At 57.2% G+C, this 16076-nt stretch overlaps 1 protein-coding gene across 7 annotated transcripts in view; it reads left to right on the top strand.

Annotated features, from left to right (window-relative positions):
• TMEM266 (transmembrane protein 266) overlaps positions 1–16076 on the top strand; it is a 138360-nt gene that overhangs the window by 84622 nt on the left and 37662 nt on the right. For 4 of the 7 annotated variants that reach the window (XM_074392633.1, XM_039468819.2, XM_074392631.1 and 1 more), the window contains 2 exons: positions 5692–5846; positions 9185–9258. In XM_074392633.1, the coding sequence (XP_074248734.1) occupies positions 5692–5846; positions 9185–9258 (229 nt within the window). Of the gene's footprint in view, positions 1–5691; positions 9259–16076 lie in introns of those variants that run through there. The other 3 variants (XM_074392636.1, XM_074392635.1, XM_074392634.1) reach the window with 3 other exon arrangements.

Genomic DNA, 16076 nt, shown 5'->3' with positions numbered 1-16076 from the left:
GGGTCCTAGGATCTGCGGCCTTGCAGTCTAGAGCAGCCCTGCTCTCTGTCTCTGCTCTTCACAAAGGAGCCCAGAACCTACTTGAACCCTCTTCCCCCACCCACTCCCCACGCACAGCCTCTTTACACCATTTCCTGAATCCCAGCGACTAGCTCAACCCCGCCCCCCCCCTTCCTTGTCTCATCTCTCTTGCTCTCAAACTCCCGTTGCCCTGCCTCCTTCACCTTCTGGGATACCCGTTACCTCTTACTAAGCTGCCAGAGGCATTTGCTCACCCAGAGCACCTGGAATCTCATTGAAATGCAGACTCAAATTCAGCGCTGCATTCCTAAGACGTGCCAGGTGATGCTGATGCCTCCACACTCGAGACCCCACTGAGTGTGGCGGACCTGGAACAGCGGGTCTCCACCTGGAGTAAATGCTGGAGTCATCCGAGGAGGCCTGGGTCCTCCCACAGAGGTCATGGCGCAGGAGTCCTAGTGTGCAGCCTGGCCCCTGGAGTTGGTAAGAGCTCTCTCGGGTGCTCTAGTGTGCAGCTTGGTGGAGATCCCCTGACCTGAGGCAGACCCCATGGCTCCCTGCCTCCCTGCTCTTCGGCGGCCAGGCCTCACCAGCCACTGTGTCCCCTGGATGCTACTGTTTCCCTGACGGTGGTCTTCTGTCCTTCCACTTCAATCGAGTCCACCTCCACGTGCCTGGCCCTGGGGTCACCGAGAGGAGGGGGTGCCCAGAGCAAACAAGGAGGCCTGCATGAACCCACCCCCAGACTGGCACGGAGGAGGGGCGGGTTGCTGAGGGCAGAGTGTGGGCAGGGGACAAGTGAGCTGGCACGGGAATGGAAGAACGGGACCAGAGGGGCTCGGCACAGGCGCGACTCGGGGTTCTTGGGTGCTGTGTTGGCTGTGGCTGCTCCAGCAGCATCTGCCCTGGGTGTCAGTGGGTGGTGAGCTATACCCACCACTGAAGGGGGAAGCCCTGTCCTCCCCCCCGGCCCAACTCCTGGCTCCCCTGGTGTTTCTCATGCCGGGGGTACTTCAGGGCTGAATATAACTGTACCGGAAACAGTCCCTGTTTAGTGTACATTTCAACCATGCCTGGATCACTCTCCCCGCACCCCCGTCGGCTTTGTCAAATGTTGCTTTCTCGCTGGGGCCTGCTTTGACCACCGTATTTAAAATGTCAGCTCATCCTTAACTGTCCGAATCCCTCCACCAGCTCAGCGTTTCTTCCTTACAGAACCTGTGGCCTTGTAGCAAGCCATCACCTGCTGTGTTTACTGTCTGACCTCCTCTCCCACTAGAGCATAGCCTGCCCGAGAGTGGGGATTTTCGCTTCTCTTGATCACCCTGCCTGCCTAGCTCACGGCGGTGGGGGACAGCCCTCGTTTGACTTCCGGGCCGTCATCCCCCGTCTGGCGTTTGAATCCCGCCATCTGCGGGGTCCTCTGCCTGGCTGGAGTGTGCTCTGGTGTCAGGGCCAGGCCAACTATGAGCAGACTTCAGACCACAGGGAACTCCAGACGCCCACCTGCGTCTCTCTCCCTTGCTACAAGTTCTGGGCGTGGCCCCACCACCCTTTGCACCTGCGGCTTCCCACCAACCACCTGGACCCCGTGCAGTTTGTAAGTTTCTCTAACCAAAAAAAGAGAAAAACCAACATTTAAACAGCAGTGTACATTGGCTTTTCCTCCCTTGGAGGCAGGTCATGATCTGAGTCTCCTGTTTGTAGGGAACTGAATGTACGGAATGAATGCCTGAACACGAGGCTTTGTTTCACTCCCTTCTCCCTTCCGGACCCTCCTCTGGGGTCGAAGGAGCCATGTCTTAGGGATGTCCAAGGCACAAAGGTGAACAAATGCCCAGTGCCTTCCGTGGAATGTAAGGTGAGGCTTCCTGCTGGCCGGCCCTGGCAGACGACCCTTTAATTCATAACCACCTGAGGGTGCTTGGCTCAGATTTCAAATCACAATGACATGGCGTCCGTTTTAGGGACCACGGACACGGGAACTTTGAGGGGGATGTGGAATTGGAGCCGGTGTCTTTGGGCCCTGGAAAAGACCAAGCTAGAGCCGTGGGGGAGGAGTGAGCAGGCAGAGAGGGCAGGAGGGGACCTGATTCCGGAGGCGCTGAGGTGGCCGGAGGCTGGGCATGAACTTGGGGTGAGAAGTGCGAAGGATGAAAATGGGGCGGAAGGAGAGGCAGGAACATCACATCACTATGGGAACGGAAGCGGGGCGGGGGGAGTAGGTGACGCCGGAAGCATCAGGAGTGAGGAGGGTAGCCACGTGATGATAGCCAAAGATACCTTAAAATGCAAAGGCTCGTTAGCAGATGGGCGTGCCGTGCGGCTGGTACTGCTTCGGGCAGCAGCCTGAGGCTTGTGCGAGCCTCCAGCCCGGCAGGGCCAAAGCTGTCATCCGAGCACCTGGCTTCCGTGGCCGGGTCCCTCCCCGTGGCCTCTCCAGGACAGATGGCCTTCTCATGTGCTTGTCCCCAGCTCGCCTGGCTTTCTGCTGGCACCCCGGGGTTCCCATCCATTCTCTGATCAAATCACAGCTGCCCTCACCAGGGCCCCTCCCGACCCCTTGGCTCTTGGGTTTAGGGCTGCCAGCTTTAGCAAATAAGAATACAGAATTCCCAGTTAAATTTGGACGTCAGATAAGCATTTTTTAGTCTGAGTGTGCCATATGCCATGTTCAGGGTCTACTAGAAAATTGCTCATTGTTGATGTGAAGTTGGGATGTAACGGACATCCTGTTTGATCTGGCAACTCTCCTGAGCTCCTCCCAGATTCAGCTTGGGGTTTCCTCTTGCTTGGGGATTAGCCCCTGTGCGCCTGCAAGAAAGCAGAAAGAAACGGTTCTGCGGTGGACTTGGAGACTCACCTGCAGTGGGCGATGAAGGTGTTCATCCATGGCCTTCCCCATCTGGCCTCCACAGACCCTTCCCCTCCTGTTTTCTGCTTGTCCCTTTATGAGAAACCCTCTCTTTTGACCTGGCTGACTTCCTCATCCCTTGCCCCATACTCTTGGACCATGTGGGGTTCACACAGACCAGCCCCATCCAAAAGGGCCTCTTCCTCCCCCTCCTCTGCCTGTTGGTATCCTCCTACCTCTCTTTCTGGGAGCAGCTCCCCAAGTTTGGGGACTGAACACCAGCCTTTGCATTACCCACAGAGTTGAGGATGGGGCCTGTCATTCCCAGAGTGTTAGAAAATATTCAGAATGAGGTGAATAAGCCCAGCTTCCTGCCAGGTTTCTTTTTTATTTTTATTTTTTTTGAGATGGAGTTTCGCTCTTGTTACCCAGGCTGGAGTGCAATGGCGCGATCTCGGCGCACCGCAACCTCCGCCTCCTGGGTTCAGGCAATTCTCCTGCCTCAGCCTCTCGAGCTGGGATTACAGGCACGCGCCACCATGCCCAGCTAATTTTTGTGTTTTTAGTAGAGACGGGGTTTCACCATGTTGACCAGGATGGTCTCGATCTCTTGACCTCGTGATCTGCCCGCCTCAGTCTCCCAAAGTGCTGGGATTACAGGCGTGAGCCACTGCGCCCAGCCCTGCCAGGTTTCTTGAAGATCTGTGAGGTTTGTCTGTCCTTCCAGCTTTCCTGGATGGACTGTGAGGGGGAAATCTCCTTGAAGCATTCACGTTATTCCTTCCAAGACACGGGGATGCCCCCTTCCCAGCCCCATGACAGGCCTGGGATCTGCAGGAGGTGGGCGCTGGCCCTCCTGGCAGCAGCTGCGACTGATCGGCTCCCTCTGGGTGGGAAAAGCAGGAGGTGGTGGTCCCGTGTTTGGGCCGCCAGATAGTTTATCATCATCGTCATCATCATGAATCCATTTCAGCTGCATTGTCATTACAGGGCAGATAAATTCCCTCATTTAACTTAGTGGCCTATGAGTTCGGGAGCATTCTCAGGGATTACACATGGTGAGGAGCCTTCGCACGGGACCCCGGGGTGGCCAGAGGCAGAGCCAGAAGTGTGGTCTCCTGGGCGAGTGCCATGGCTGCCACTTCAGGGTACCTAGTTCTTCCCCAGCAAGGGAGGCAGGCAGGTCCTGTTGGTACCTAAACTACCAAGCCGGTGAGGTTTGACCTCAGCTCCCCCATCCCTGTATTCCCCAGGCTTCTCAGCGGTGCCCTTCTTGTGCTCCTGAGAGGAGGGCATCCAGTGCCCTGTGGTGCCACCCAGCCCTGAGATTCCCTGACCCCTCCCACCTCCAGACCTGCTCAGGAAGGTTTCCATCCTCAGCGGCCTCGCCTCTGCTGTGATGTCCAGGATCATATAGTCACGAGTTGCCCAGAAAGTCCGTGGGACTCTCGTCTCGTCGGATTCTGGCTCCGTGACAGGGCGCCACACAGTCCAGCAAGTTTGGGAAGCCCTGATTCTGCAGTCCCTTTGGGACCACGGTGATGCATAAGAGCATACTGAAGCCCCTAAAACGCCCCGTGGAGAAACATTCCCATTAAACTTCGTTGGACCCAAATTTTCCAAAACGTACCCAACCATGGAAACTTTTGTGTCAAATAACAACTATGAACGTTCTGTGGAACTAGTGTTCCACTCAGCCTACTTTGAAAAACAAGGATCTGGTTCAAATCTTTCTTTTTATAGCCATAAAATGGAAAATCCATTCAGTGATTCATCGAGCATTTTATTTATTTGTTTTTTTTTTGAGACAGAGTCTCACTCTGTCACCCAGGCTGAAGTGTAGTGGTGTGTTCTCGGCTCACTGCAACCTCCGCTTCCCGGGGTCAAGCGATTCTCCTTCCTCAGCCTCCCAAGTAGCTTGGACTACAGGTGCACGCCACCACGGCCAGCTAACTTTTGTATTTTTAGTAGAGACAGGGTTTCACCATGTTGGCCAGGATGGTCTCGATCTATTGACCTCGTGATCCACCCGCCTCAGCCTCCCAAAGTGCTGGGATTACAGGCTTGAGCCACCGCGCCCGGCCCTCAAGCATTTATTAAAGGCAAATTGAGATGCTCCCAAATGCCAGAGCCCATGTCACCGCGTTCTGAGATGTACAGAAATGCAATAATAACACACCGTTTCCAAGCTCCACTTGCCACATAGGCCGACCATCCGCTAGTCCACCAGATGTCAATCTCATACCCTTTTTAACCTTGAGAAGACTGAAGCACAGAGATGCACGCGTTGTGGGTTTGCATATAAGCCCAGCTCTGAGCGCTGGCTTATGCCTGTAATCCCAGCACTTTGGGAGGCTAAGGTGGGCGGATCACGAGGTCAGAAGTTCAAGACCAGCCTGGCCAACATGATGAAACCCCATCGCTACAAAAATGCAAAAATGAGCCAGGCATGGTGGTGTGCACCTGTAGTCCCAGCTGCTCGGGAGGCTGAGGCAGGTGAATTGCCTGAACCCAGGAGACAACCCATTTGCCGTGAGCTGAGATCACACCACTGCGCTCCAGCCTGGGCAACAGAGTGAGACTCCATCTCAAAAAAAAATAAAAAATGGTCAGCTCTCTTTCTTAATGAGACGTTTTCACCCTTGATGGTTCTCCCCAGCCTCTTGAATAAGGTTGTGTTTGGCCATGAAGCCTAGAGCCGGGAAGAGAGCCTGGAGGAGGGACGCTGGTGGGTTTGAGCACAGGGCTGTGGCAGGGCCCGCCCGCTTGTCCCCTCGCACTCTCAGCCTCTCTTCTCCTCACTTTTGTCCCCGCAGGTCTAACTGGCTGAAGCCGTGCTGTGGGAAGAGAGCAGCCGTGTGGCAGGTATTTTTGCTCAGTGCAAGTCTCAACAGTTTCCTGGTAGCCTGTGTAATATTGGTGGTGATTCTCCTGACTCTGGAACTTCTAATAGATATAAAGCTTCTCCAGTGTGAGTAGCAAGAGAGATACATATGCCGATACGTATGATGTCAATATTCAATGTGCATCTGCATTCATCAGGGGTCCCCAACCTGCAGGCTGTGATCTGCCCCCGCCGAGGCCGCTGCCCAGCTCAGGCCCCGGGGGCTTGTGGGGATGGCCACTCGGGGGGAATATGTCTGGTGGCTTCTCTGTCACCCCCAGCCTCGGTTTACCCCTTTCTGCCCAATGTGGCCTCTGCAGTCCCCTCCCCAGCATTCCATGATCAGAAACTGATGAGATGAAAAACGTTGGGGACCCCTGTATGCATTTTTTTTTAATTGCCCCCATTTGGAATTTTCCAGGTTGCAATTATCTGCAGTCTAAAGAGAGTTCCCATTTACAGAGGCATCTCACCTTGTAGTAACTAATTATGACAGCCACCACAATGATGATGAGATTCCTGGTATTTTTACCCAGCTGTGAGTTGGCACTGTGATTTCTATGTATCGTGATTGTTTTTAAAGCACTTTTCTGCACATGTGACCCTACAGTAACCCTGTCAGACGGGCGAGATGGATATGATCCCATGTCATAGGCAAGGCAAACTGAGCTTTGGAGACATGAGGTACTTGCCCTAGGTAAGAGGTATTGGAGCTGGGATTTCAAGGCACCAGGCCGTTAAACTGTTTGTCTAGTCCTCCTCCTCTGGGCGTTTATCCTAGCTTCACGTTAAACCTTTTTTTCTACCTCTCTGTCCTGGATGTCCCATAGCAACACAGCCGTCCGAGTAGGGGGTCACCGCTTGCCCCCACCAGGCCGACCCGCTGCAGTTGGTCACGCAGAGAGGCAGGGGGCAGGTATCTTGTCTCTTGGCTTTGGATAAGTGAGTGGTTTCTGGTACAGCTCCTGGTTCCCTGTATTGGCCTGACCTGAACGGTAGATCCTTCAAGTGCAAATTTCAAAAGAGGCACGGGCCAGGTGTGGTGGCGCACGCCTGTAATCTCATTTGGGGAGGCTGAGGTGGGAGGATCCCTTGAGCGCTGGAGTTTGAGACCAGCCTGGGGAACACAGCAAGACCCTGTCTCTACAAAAAATTTAAAATTTAGCCAGGTGTGTGGTGCTACACACCTGTAGTCCCGGCCACTCAGGAGGCTGAAGTGGGAGGATCGCCTGAGGCTGGGAGGTTGAGGCCGCAGTGAGCCGTGATCACGTCACTGCACTCCAGCCTGGGCAACAGAGTGGGACCCCATCTCAAAAAACAAACAAACAAAAAAACTCAAATAAATAAATAATAAAAAGCCGAAAGAGGTACAATTATCCGTCCCAGAGAGATTTCTTTGCCTTCCATTGGGAAAATCCAGGACCGTAGATCTAGTCACCCCCAAACCCATTCTGCCGTCTTGGGCTTCCTTTCTCAAATGTCCCCAATTCCATTACGGGACCCTGTGAACTCAGGGTCTGTCCAAGCTCCCTCCAAGTCACATGAGCCTTCTCTGCTCTCTGAGAGAGGATGAACGGTGAGCACAGAATTGCTTTTGTCTGATAAGCCTAGTTGGGTTTTATGCAGCTGGTGGCCCCTTGGTTCCAATTAAAGGGTCTTCCAGCATAAAGTGACTGGTACCGGTTTTACACTCAACCTGTCTTCAATTAAACCATGTTGTATACTTTCCCTCCCACGTACCCATACTGTCTGTTTTTTATGAGACCTGACCATAACGGAGCCTTTCTTTCCCTGCGGCGGATTGTCCTGGGACCCTCGGCTGCTCGGGCTGTGACAGGCATTGAGAACTGAGAACCCGGCCGACACTGGAATTTTGCTTAAAATTAAGTATCCGGGAGATTGATTTTGGTGGGAGATCCAATAGCAGCTCATAAAAGGCATCTTAAATTCCATAAAACGCACAATCAGAGATTTATTGCTCTTCTAAAGCAAACCGTAAAAAAAGGCACAGGAATTCATTTGAGAAATAATAGGGAGCGATTTTATGTTTTCAGAATCATCCGGAGGTCTCCTCGGAGTCACGCGGGCCTCAGCTCCTTCGTTTCCCACTGGTATTCATGTGGCCCGACGCTGGGCTCATCTTCTAAGGGTCGCCTTGGCCCAAAGCCAGGGGGCCCCGGAGTCTCCCACCTGGAACGTGGTTTTGCAACCTCTTCCCCTGGTGACGCTCCGTGACCTGGTTTCTACCCACCCCCAGGGTCTGCAGATCCCAGAGCTTCGGCAGAGGTTGTGGGTTCCCTTGTTTCAGTGTGGCCTTCCCCGCTGAAGCCACTGGGCATTTTCCCTCGGCCCTGGGGGGTTCTGAGCAGTGTGCCAAGCAGGCCTGGCTGCAGCCCGTGATAGAGCCAGAGCAGACGTGTACCACTCCTGACCTCACCTGTCTCAGCCCTGTCTCAGCCCTTCCCCAGTACCCCAGGGTATCCCAACAGTCTCTTTTTTAGGCCTCTGGGGAGCCTTCTAGCCTCAGGGTGATCCCTCCCACCCAGTCTCCATCAGAACTCCCCCGACCCTTGTCCTGAGCCTCAGCATCTGGCTTTTAGCCTCGCTGGCTAAACACCGTGCCATGCCAGGGTTCGAAGGCTGCCCGTGGCTTCGTGTATTTTAAAAGGGCTTTCCAAAGAAAATGCCTTCACTCTGAGGATTGGCTGGTGAAAGGTGGGGCAGGAACCCTCAGGGGCGGATGGGGCGGCTCCCCTCACTCCCGCTCCAGAACTGGGGGAACGTAGGGCAACGTGGGAGCTTATGAGCCCCCAGCCCACCGGCTCTGCCGCTCTAGGGAGGAAGGCAGACACCCCTGCCCCACGCCCCGGCTCCCCTGCCAGGCCTCACTGCAGTCTTTGTCTGAAAGACCCTGGCGGACACCACCGTCTCTGCCACTGGGTTTCCAGAATGAAAAGCCACAGTAAGCTCACCTAGAGTCCCCTAACTGTGCACAGCAATTTGGGGGTAAACCACGGGCTGGATTTCTAAAAAACCCATCCAGCCTCCACCGAAGCTGCCTACACAGCCCGAAGCCGCGAACGTCTTCATGAGCCTCCTCTAAAGGGCTGCTCTCCTGGAGTCCGGCTACAGCCAAAAGCCCACCAAAGACCAAGCAGGCGCTCAGAGGGGCAGCCTGTCGGGGAGAAGGAGGCAGCCCCTTGGGTTGGAGGAAAGAACAGCGTCGCTGGCTCACGAACCTCCCACGGCCTTCGCTGCAGACCAGCTAAAGCTGCCCTTGCTCTCGGACCCGATTTCCAGCAGATCTAAACATTCGTGCAGGCGGGCCCGGGGGTCCCAGAGGTCCACATGGATGCTGCGAAGCCCCCGTAGCAACGCACCTAATTCCTCGCTCCTAAAATTGGTCCTTATCGTGTGTGTTGCAGTTTCCAGCGCGTTCCAGTTTGCTGGTGTGATTCACTGGATCAGCCTGGTCATTCTGTCCGTGTTCTTCTCAGAGGTAGGTGGAGACTCCGGCCCTGTCACCTCCTCTGCTGGGTGAGTCCTGTCCGGGGGAAGTCAACGTCCACTTCTCGAAACGGTGTCTAGCCTCGGGCCCCTTGCAGGCCCTTGAGGCTGCTGGCAGGAAGACGCAATGCAGACAGCTGAGCGTTACGGGTGGAGCTGGTGCAGGGAGCCCCACCCAGCCAGGGGGATCGGCCCAGGCAGGGGACCCCTGGGAGGAAGCGCAGAGGATGAGCGGGTGTTCTCTAGGTGAGGGGTGAACGACACTGCTGAAGGTGAGACTGAGTGTGACGTCGAGGGGCAGCCAGTGTGGGTGCGGCCAGTAAGGAGCGGGCGGGAGGCGGGGCTGAAGCCAGGAGCTGGCACAGGGGAGCCGCCGGGACTCTGTGGCTGCGGTCCACGGTGGGCTGGACCCTGGGGCCGAGGCTCGCAGAGAGCGGGTGGGGCGATGGGGTCACAGGGCCAGGCAGTGGACCCGACTGGTCCTGCAGGGGCCCGGGGTCTGACGGGGCCGAGAGATGTGCCTCTCCGTGTGGGTGCCGGGCTGTTTCGGAGGTGGGGGCTCAGCACAGCGCCCCGCCACCATCAGTGTCACTGGAGTCAGCTGGGAGACCAAGTGCGGCTGGCTGTGGTGAGGGGAGCGGGGAAAGTTGGCAGAGGTCCTCGGGGCCCGGGGCCTGGTGCAGAAGCTGACATGTCTGGGCAGCCGGGACGTAGCACGTTCCTCTGTTTTGCACGGGGGTGAGTGACACTTGGTTTGAGCAGTTCCCAGGCTGTCACGGTGAGACGCTCGCCTGCATGTGGGTGTGGGAGGATCGGCGTGGGCTGCTGCAGGCAGGGCTTTGTCCTGTCCGGGGCCCTCTGGAGGGTCCCTGAGGGACAGGACAGCTTCGTGTGGCAAACTGTTTGACCTAACTAGCCCACGTCAGCGGGCCCCTTGTCACTCCACCCTGTAGCCTCCCATCCCCGATATGGGTGCGCATTAGCGCCAGTGGCGTCCTGTGGCCCTTTCAGCCTGGCCCAGCAAACCTGCGGGGAAAGGCAGAAATGAGAGAGGCGCCTGCTGGGAACACACACACGGCTCATGCCCATGGGAGCTGCCCCAACCGACGCACAGGGGCTCTGGGACCCCGAGGCAGGGGCCTTGAAGGGAGGAAGGAGGCTGTGGGAGAGGGTGGTGTGGGCAGAGGCGCCGAGGAAGGGAACCCCTGGAGTCAGGAGTCCCAGCATCCTCTCAAGTTCCTTCGAGCCTAGCTAATGGCTCTGCTCTCTCTCTCTCCCTAAAAGTCAGGAGAGAGCTGGGCTTTGGGTCTGAGTCCAGGTGTGGGATGTGGTGGGTGGGGCTGCAGGCGTCCAAGCACAGAACGTTCCCTTTGCCGGGTCTCCCCTCCTGTAGCCCACGGAGCGCCGGAGAGCCTGGGCCTGAGGCTCAGATGGAGGGGGCAGATCCCAGCACTGCCCTCCCAGGAAGGATCCTAACCACCCCCCTGAGACCACTGCCCTGGAGGTGCCTCTGACCCCCAGAGCAGAGTGCCTGCTCCCCAGCTCACGGCCCCCATGTGGGTCCTGCCCTCCCTGGCCCCGTGTCTCTGCCTGGCCGGGATTCCCTCCCGCAAATACATGGGCCGTGGCCAGATGTCTCCTTGAGGCAAACCTTGGAAAATGTGCCATGTGTCTGTGACTGCCAACAAAAATGTTTAATCAGTTGCTGCGGTTCTTCCCCTCTATCCCTCTGCTTTGGTTTTATTGGCTTTTGCAGAATTTATTGCCCAGCGTTAATTTGGCATTCCCTTCCTGTCACTGCCGGAGACAAGCCACCTGAAACAGACAAACCCCTGTGCAAAGGAATCGCAGCCTCAGAGCCCCCCACAGGCACCCGCAAACCAGGCAGGGCCTGGGGCCTCCCACCGCTGAGCAGGGAGAGCAGGGTCTGCAGGCAGCTGGGGGGAAGGGCTGGCTCCATGGCATTGACCTTGTCCAAGATGGTGAGGGGGTGGAGCCAGGCGACAGGTGGCAGGGGAGGCCCGCCCCGGCCAGTGCACTCTGCCCGGTGCGAATGGAGGGGCCAGTGCATGGGGATCGAGTGATGAATGAGTGAGGCACGGAGCCTGCTGGGAACACACACACAGCTCACACCACGCCAGCAAGCGCGGATTTCCGTGGTCTTGCCGCGTGCCCACGGCGTCAGCACCCTGTTGCTTTAAAGGTCTCATGGAGGTTCCCCGCCCCCGGAGGGTTTGGACACGTGCGAGCATGTCTATGCCCTTCACGATGACTGGGATGCCGAGTAGGAAGGGCCAGGGGAGCCCAGTGTCCACCAGGGGTGGGTCAGCCTGCACCAGTGGTATCTTTCCAAAAATACCGTGCAGGCGAGGAGGGCAGCCTAGGGTTATGCAGCCAGTTGTGACCAAAACCGGACCCGGGGCTCTGGCCGCCTAAGCTGGTCTCTCGTCCCTGACTGCATCCTTTGGAGGCCCTGAAGCTGGCAGGGTGGGAAGGGACAGACGTCTCTGGGAAGGACCTGAGAAAGAAAGTCTGACTCCACGATCACTCAGACCACAGACCCAGGATGACCGCACCCCCCTCAGCTGGGAGAAATGAGCGTCCCCTCTTCAGGTCTGGCTGTTTTTTCCTGGTTAATACTTGGGGATGTGGCTGTGGGCCGAGTGTGGGGCGGCACTCCAAGCCTCCTCAGCCTTAGGGGGTGGGCATGACTCCACCAGAAATTCCAGGAAGGTCACCACTCAGGACTCCTGCTGTCCTGGGCCTCTCCTGAGCGGTTCTCCACCCCTCTGCTCAGCTGAGGCTCAGGCCAGCCCTGGAAGGTGGATAGGACATTTTACGATTGTGAAACTGAGGTCTGGAGAGGTGCGGACACCTGCCCGGGGCCTGCGGGAATGGCAGGCGGGCCCAGGCGCAGAAATCTGGGTGGGTGGCGGGCCTCTGCCCGGCCTTTACCCACCTCGAGCTCTGCAGGCTGCTCTGGGAAGATGGGCCACTGGGCTCTGTGCTGGCCCCAGGCCACAGAGCTAGGCCCAGAGATGGGGAGCGTGAGGCTGGTTTGGGCTCCGTTTGAGGACATCTTTTCAAATGGGCCAAGCTGTGTGACAGTGAGACAGACGCTCGCGAAGCAGGGCGAGTGGGCGCCCCGTGGTCAGGCGGACTGCGCAGGGGTGCCTGCAGGGACCCAAGGCGAGAGTGGGTGCCCGTGAGACTTCCTGGGCCCCAGTCTTCCAGGTCACACGGGGTCACTGTGTGTCACGTGGCCCTGCAGCACCAAGAATAAGCAGAGCCTTGCAATCCAGATGGAGATTTGTGCAAACGTTCTTCCAAAGCACAGCCCGCCCTTGGCGGAGGCCAGGCCCAGCTGGCCACTTGGAACTGGGAAGCCTGCTGCTCCTCCCCTGAGACTGCGGCCGCCCTTGGGGTCTCCTCGCCAAGGCCAGGCCACCCTGCAGCAGGGCCCAGGGAGGCCGTGGGGTGTTCGTCCCATCCCTGCGGTCCGGAAAGGCCCAGGCAGCCCCAGCTCTTTTCCTGGGAGAACAGAAAGGCGGGCGGTGGCTGGCCTTCTAGATGGGAGCCTCAGGCAGGGGCGGCGGCTGACTCCCCGCTCCCCCTCTTCCTCCTCCTCCTCCTGTTGAGGGGCAATTCTCTTCCACAGTGAACGATTCAGTGGCATTTACCACCCATGCAGCGATGAGCAGCCGTCACCTCTACCTGATTCCAAAGCACTTTTATCACCCCCAAAAGGAGCCCCCATACCCGTTAGCAGTCACCCCGCCTCCCTCCTGTGCGCAGCCCCGGCCAGCCGGTAATCTGCCTTCGTCTCTGTCAACTTAACACTGCCGGATAGTTCATGTAAACACAATCCCACACTATGTGGCTTTTGTGACTGGCCTCTTTTACTCAGCCTGTTTTCTAGGTTCACCCACGAGGCCGCACAGCAGAGCTGCTCCAGAGCTTTTTTTCTTTCTGAGACAGGGTCTCACTGTCACCCAGGCTGGAGTGCAGTGGTCTGGTCGCAGCTCACTGCAGCCTCAACCTCCTTGGCTCAAGTGAGCCTCTCACCTCAGCCCTCCGAGCAGCTGGGATTACAGCCGTGCGCCACCACACCTGGCTAACTTTTTTTTTTTTTTTTTTTTTTTTTTTTTTTTTTTTTTGTAGAGACAGGGTTTCAACACATTGCCCAGGCTGGTCTCAGACTCCTGAGCTCAACTGATCCTCCCCACTTGGCCTCCCAAAGTGCTGAGATTACGAGCAAGAGCCACTGCGTCCAGCCCGTTTTTCTTCTCTTCTCACCAGCGTGGGACTAGTGACGGCGTCCAGACGCCACATAGATGTTCACATTTCTTATTTTGGCCTTGGATGTGGATCCTGGAATCCACATCTTCCCCTTGCCAGTGTAGTTTCACCGCAGGGAAAATCTGCCCAAGAGCAGATCTCCTTCTTAAGGAAGTGCCGGGGGTCAGCCCCCAGCGCCTCGTACCCGTGGTGGCTGTTCCGTAGGCCACCCTGCTCCCCTAAGCCACACACCACCCCACGCCCCCAATCCCCTGGTGGCAGTGTCGAGGGGCCACAGGATTGGGGCTAGACCCGGGCCGCTCCCTTCTCGCTGGCTGGCGGCCCCACGTGTGGGGAAGGCTGTGCAGGCCACAGGGGTGTCCAGCCCCTGGGGATCTCCCTCTGCCTTTTAAAAATGTGCACAAAGCTGGCCAGGCATGGTGGCTCATGCTTATAATCCCAGCACTTTGGGAGGCTGAGGCAGGCAGATCATGAAGTCAAGAAGTCGGGACCACCCTGGCCAACATGGTGAAACTCCATCTCTGCTAAAAATACAAAAAATTAGCCGGGTGTGGTGGTGGGTGCCTCTGGTCCCAGCTGCTTGGGAGGCTGAGGCAGAAGAATTACTTGCACCCAGGAGGCAGAGGTCGTAGGGAGCTGAGATTGCGCCACTGCACTCCAGCCTGGTGACAGAGCAAGACTCCGTCTCAAAAAAAAAAAAAAGGCACAAAGCCAGCTTATAGACTAACAGCTACTTCCCAAGGTTTCCAAACATTTTACTGAGGCAGGGCCTGGCCCAGGCGCAAGGGTTGGGACTTTCCACTCTCCCTTCGCACAGCCCGAAGCCTGGATCCCTTCCTTCAGAGAAGTCAGCTCTTCCTTCCCTTGGAAGAGATGAGAGTCCCTTCTTGAGAGCAGGGCTTGATCAGGAACAGATGATGCAGGCACCTGAGGTGGAAGGCAGGAGGGGGCCAGGGACCAGAAGGTTCACTTGCCACTCTTCGCACCTCGGTTTCTGCATCTCTCAAACGGCGTAAAAGCTTGCTCCCAGTAAATAATAAATGGCACCATCGTTGAGTGTTTGCCGAGGCTCTGGCCTGCATCGCTCATCAGAGCAGCCTCCTGAAGGCAAGACTGGAATGAAGAAGGCCGAAACCCCTAGCCCAGGTGGGAAAGGAGGTGTCTGAAGCTGGGGGTTCCAGCGCCCTCAGGTGCTCCTTCGAAGCCCTTTGCAACTTTTAGGGGCCAGCATTGCAAAGCCGCGGGCCTTCAGGCTGGGGCTGGAGCTGGGGCTCGCATGGGGCAATCCCTCATCACCACCCTGCCCTGTTAGTGAGCCGTGCACTTCCCTGAGCTCTGGAGCAGCCCTGGAGGTGGCAGCCCGAGGGTCACCGATCTGCTTTCAGTCCAGAGATCCAGCCAGGGTCCGGTGCTTGGTAAGGAATGGTCAGAGCAAGAAAGAGGATCAGACTCTCGTCTCGTCATCTGATGCCCCTTCTCCTTACTGCTTCTGGGCCTGTGGTCTGTTGGGACTCAGGGCAGGCTTGCCTGACACATCCCTGCAGTTCCATTGGGTGCTCCAGGGGAGTTTGTTTAAAAAGCATATTCCGGGCCGGACGCGGTGGCTCAAGCCTGTCATCCCAGCACTTTGGGAGGCCGAGGCGGGTGGATCACGAGGTCAAGAGATCGAGACCATCCTGGTCAACATGGTGAAACCCCGTCTCTACTAAAAATGCAAAAAATTAGCTGGGCATGGTGGCGCGTGCCTGTAATCCCAGCTACTCGGGAGGCTGAGGCAGGAGAATTGCCTGAACCCAGGAGGCGGAGGTTGCGGTGAGCCGAGATCGTGCCATTGCACTCCAGCCTGGGTAACAAGAGCGAAACTCCGTCTCAAAAAATTTTTTAAAAAAGCATATTCCGGGCCTTGTGCCCAGAGTTTCTGATATCCTGGCTCTCCATTAGAGTCCAGGAATCCGTGTTTTACATCAACCCCGCTGTGTTGCGAAGGACGGGTCTCTCGGGGGCAGGGCAGTGAGGCTCTGTCCCTGCCTCCGTGGACAGTGTGTCTGGGGAGGGGAAGGATGCTGTGGGGAAAAGCCAGCAGGTGGGGTGTTTCAGACCCAGGGTCACGGTGACCTTGACCCTGACCTGGAGCCACCACTTCCCCCTCTCTGGCAGGAGCCTGGCCGGGAGGGGTTTTGGGACCCAGCCCCACAGCGGCCTCTTGCTCTTCTGTTTCCACGGGCTGAGCTAGGAAGGAAAGGCTCCCAGAGGAGGGGGCTTGAGCCAGGCCTCCAAGGACGGGTGGGGCCGGCAAGGAGGGAAGGCAGTGGGCAGCGTTCCAGCTGTTTTGTCTGCTTCCCTGGCACTGCCCTGGATCACAAAACCGTTCAGCCTCTTCCCTTCCCCAGGGGCACAGGCCTGGGTGCGCTGTCTGCCACCTCCTCGGCTTCACCGCTGCCGGCTGAGTCCCCCGCCTGGCCAGCCTCCCCTCCCCTCACTCCTGGGCCCCTGCCTTGTCAGCTAAGAAGA

This window comes from Saimiri boliviensis, chromosome 2 (assembly GCF_048565385.1).
Source record: "Saimiri boliviensis isolate mSaiBol1 chromosome 2, mSaiBol1.pri, whole genome shotgun sequence".
In the NCBI taxonomy this organism is placed as follows: domain Eukaryota; kingdom Metazoa; phylum Chordata; class Mammalia; order Primates; family Cebidae; genus Saimiri; species Saimiri boliviensis.
This window is presented reverse-complemented; position numbering and strand designations above follow the sequence as displayed.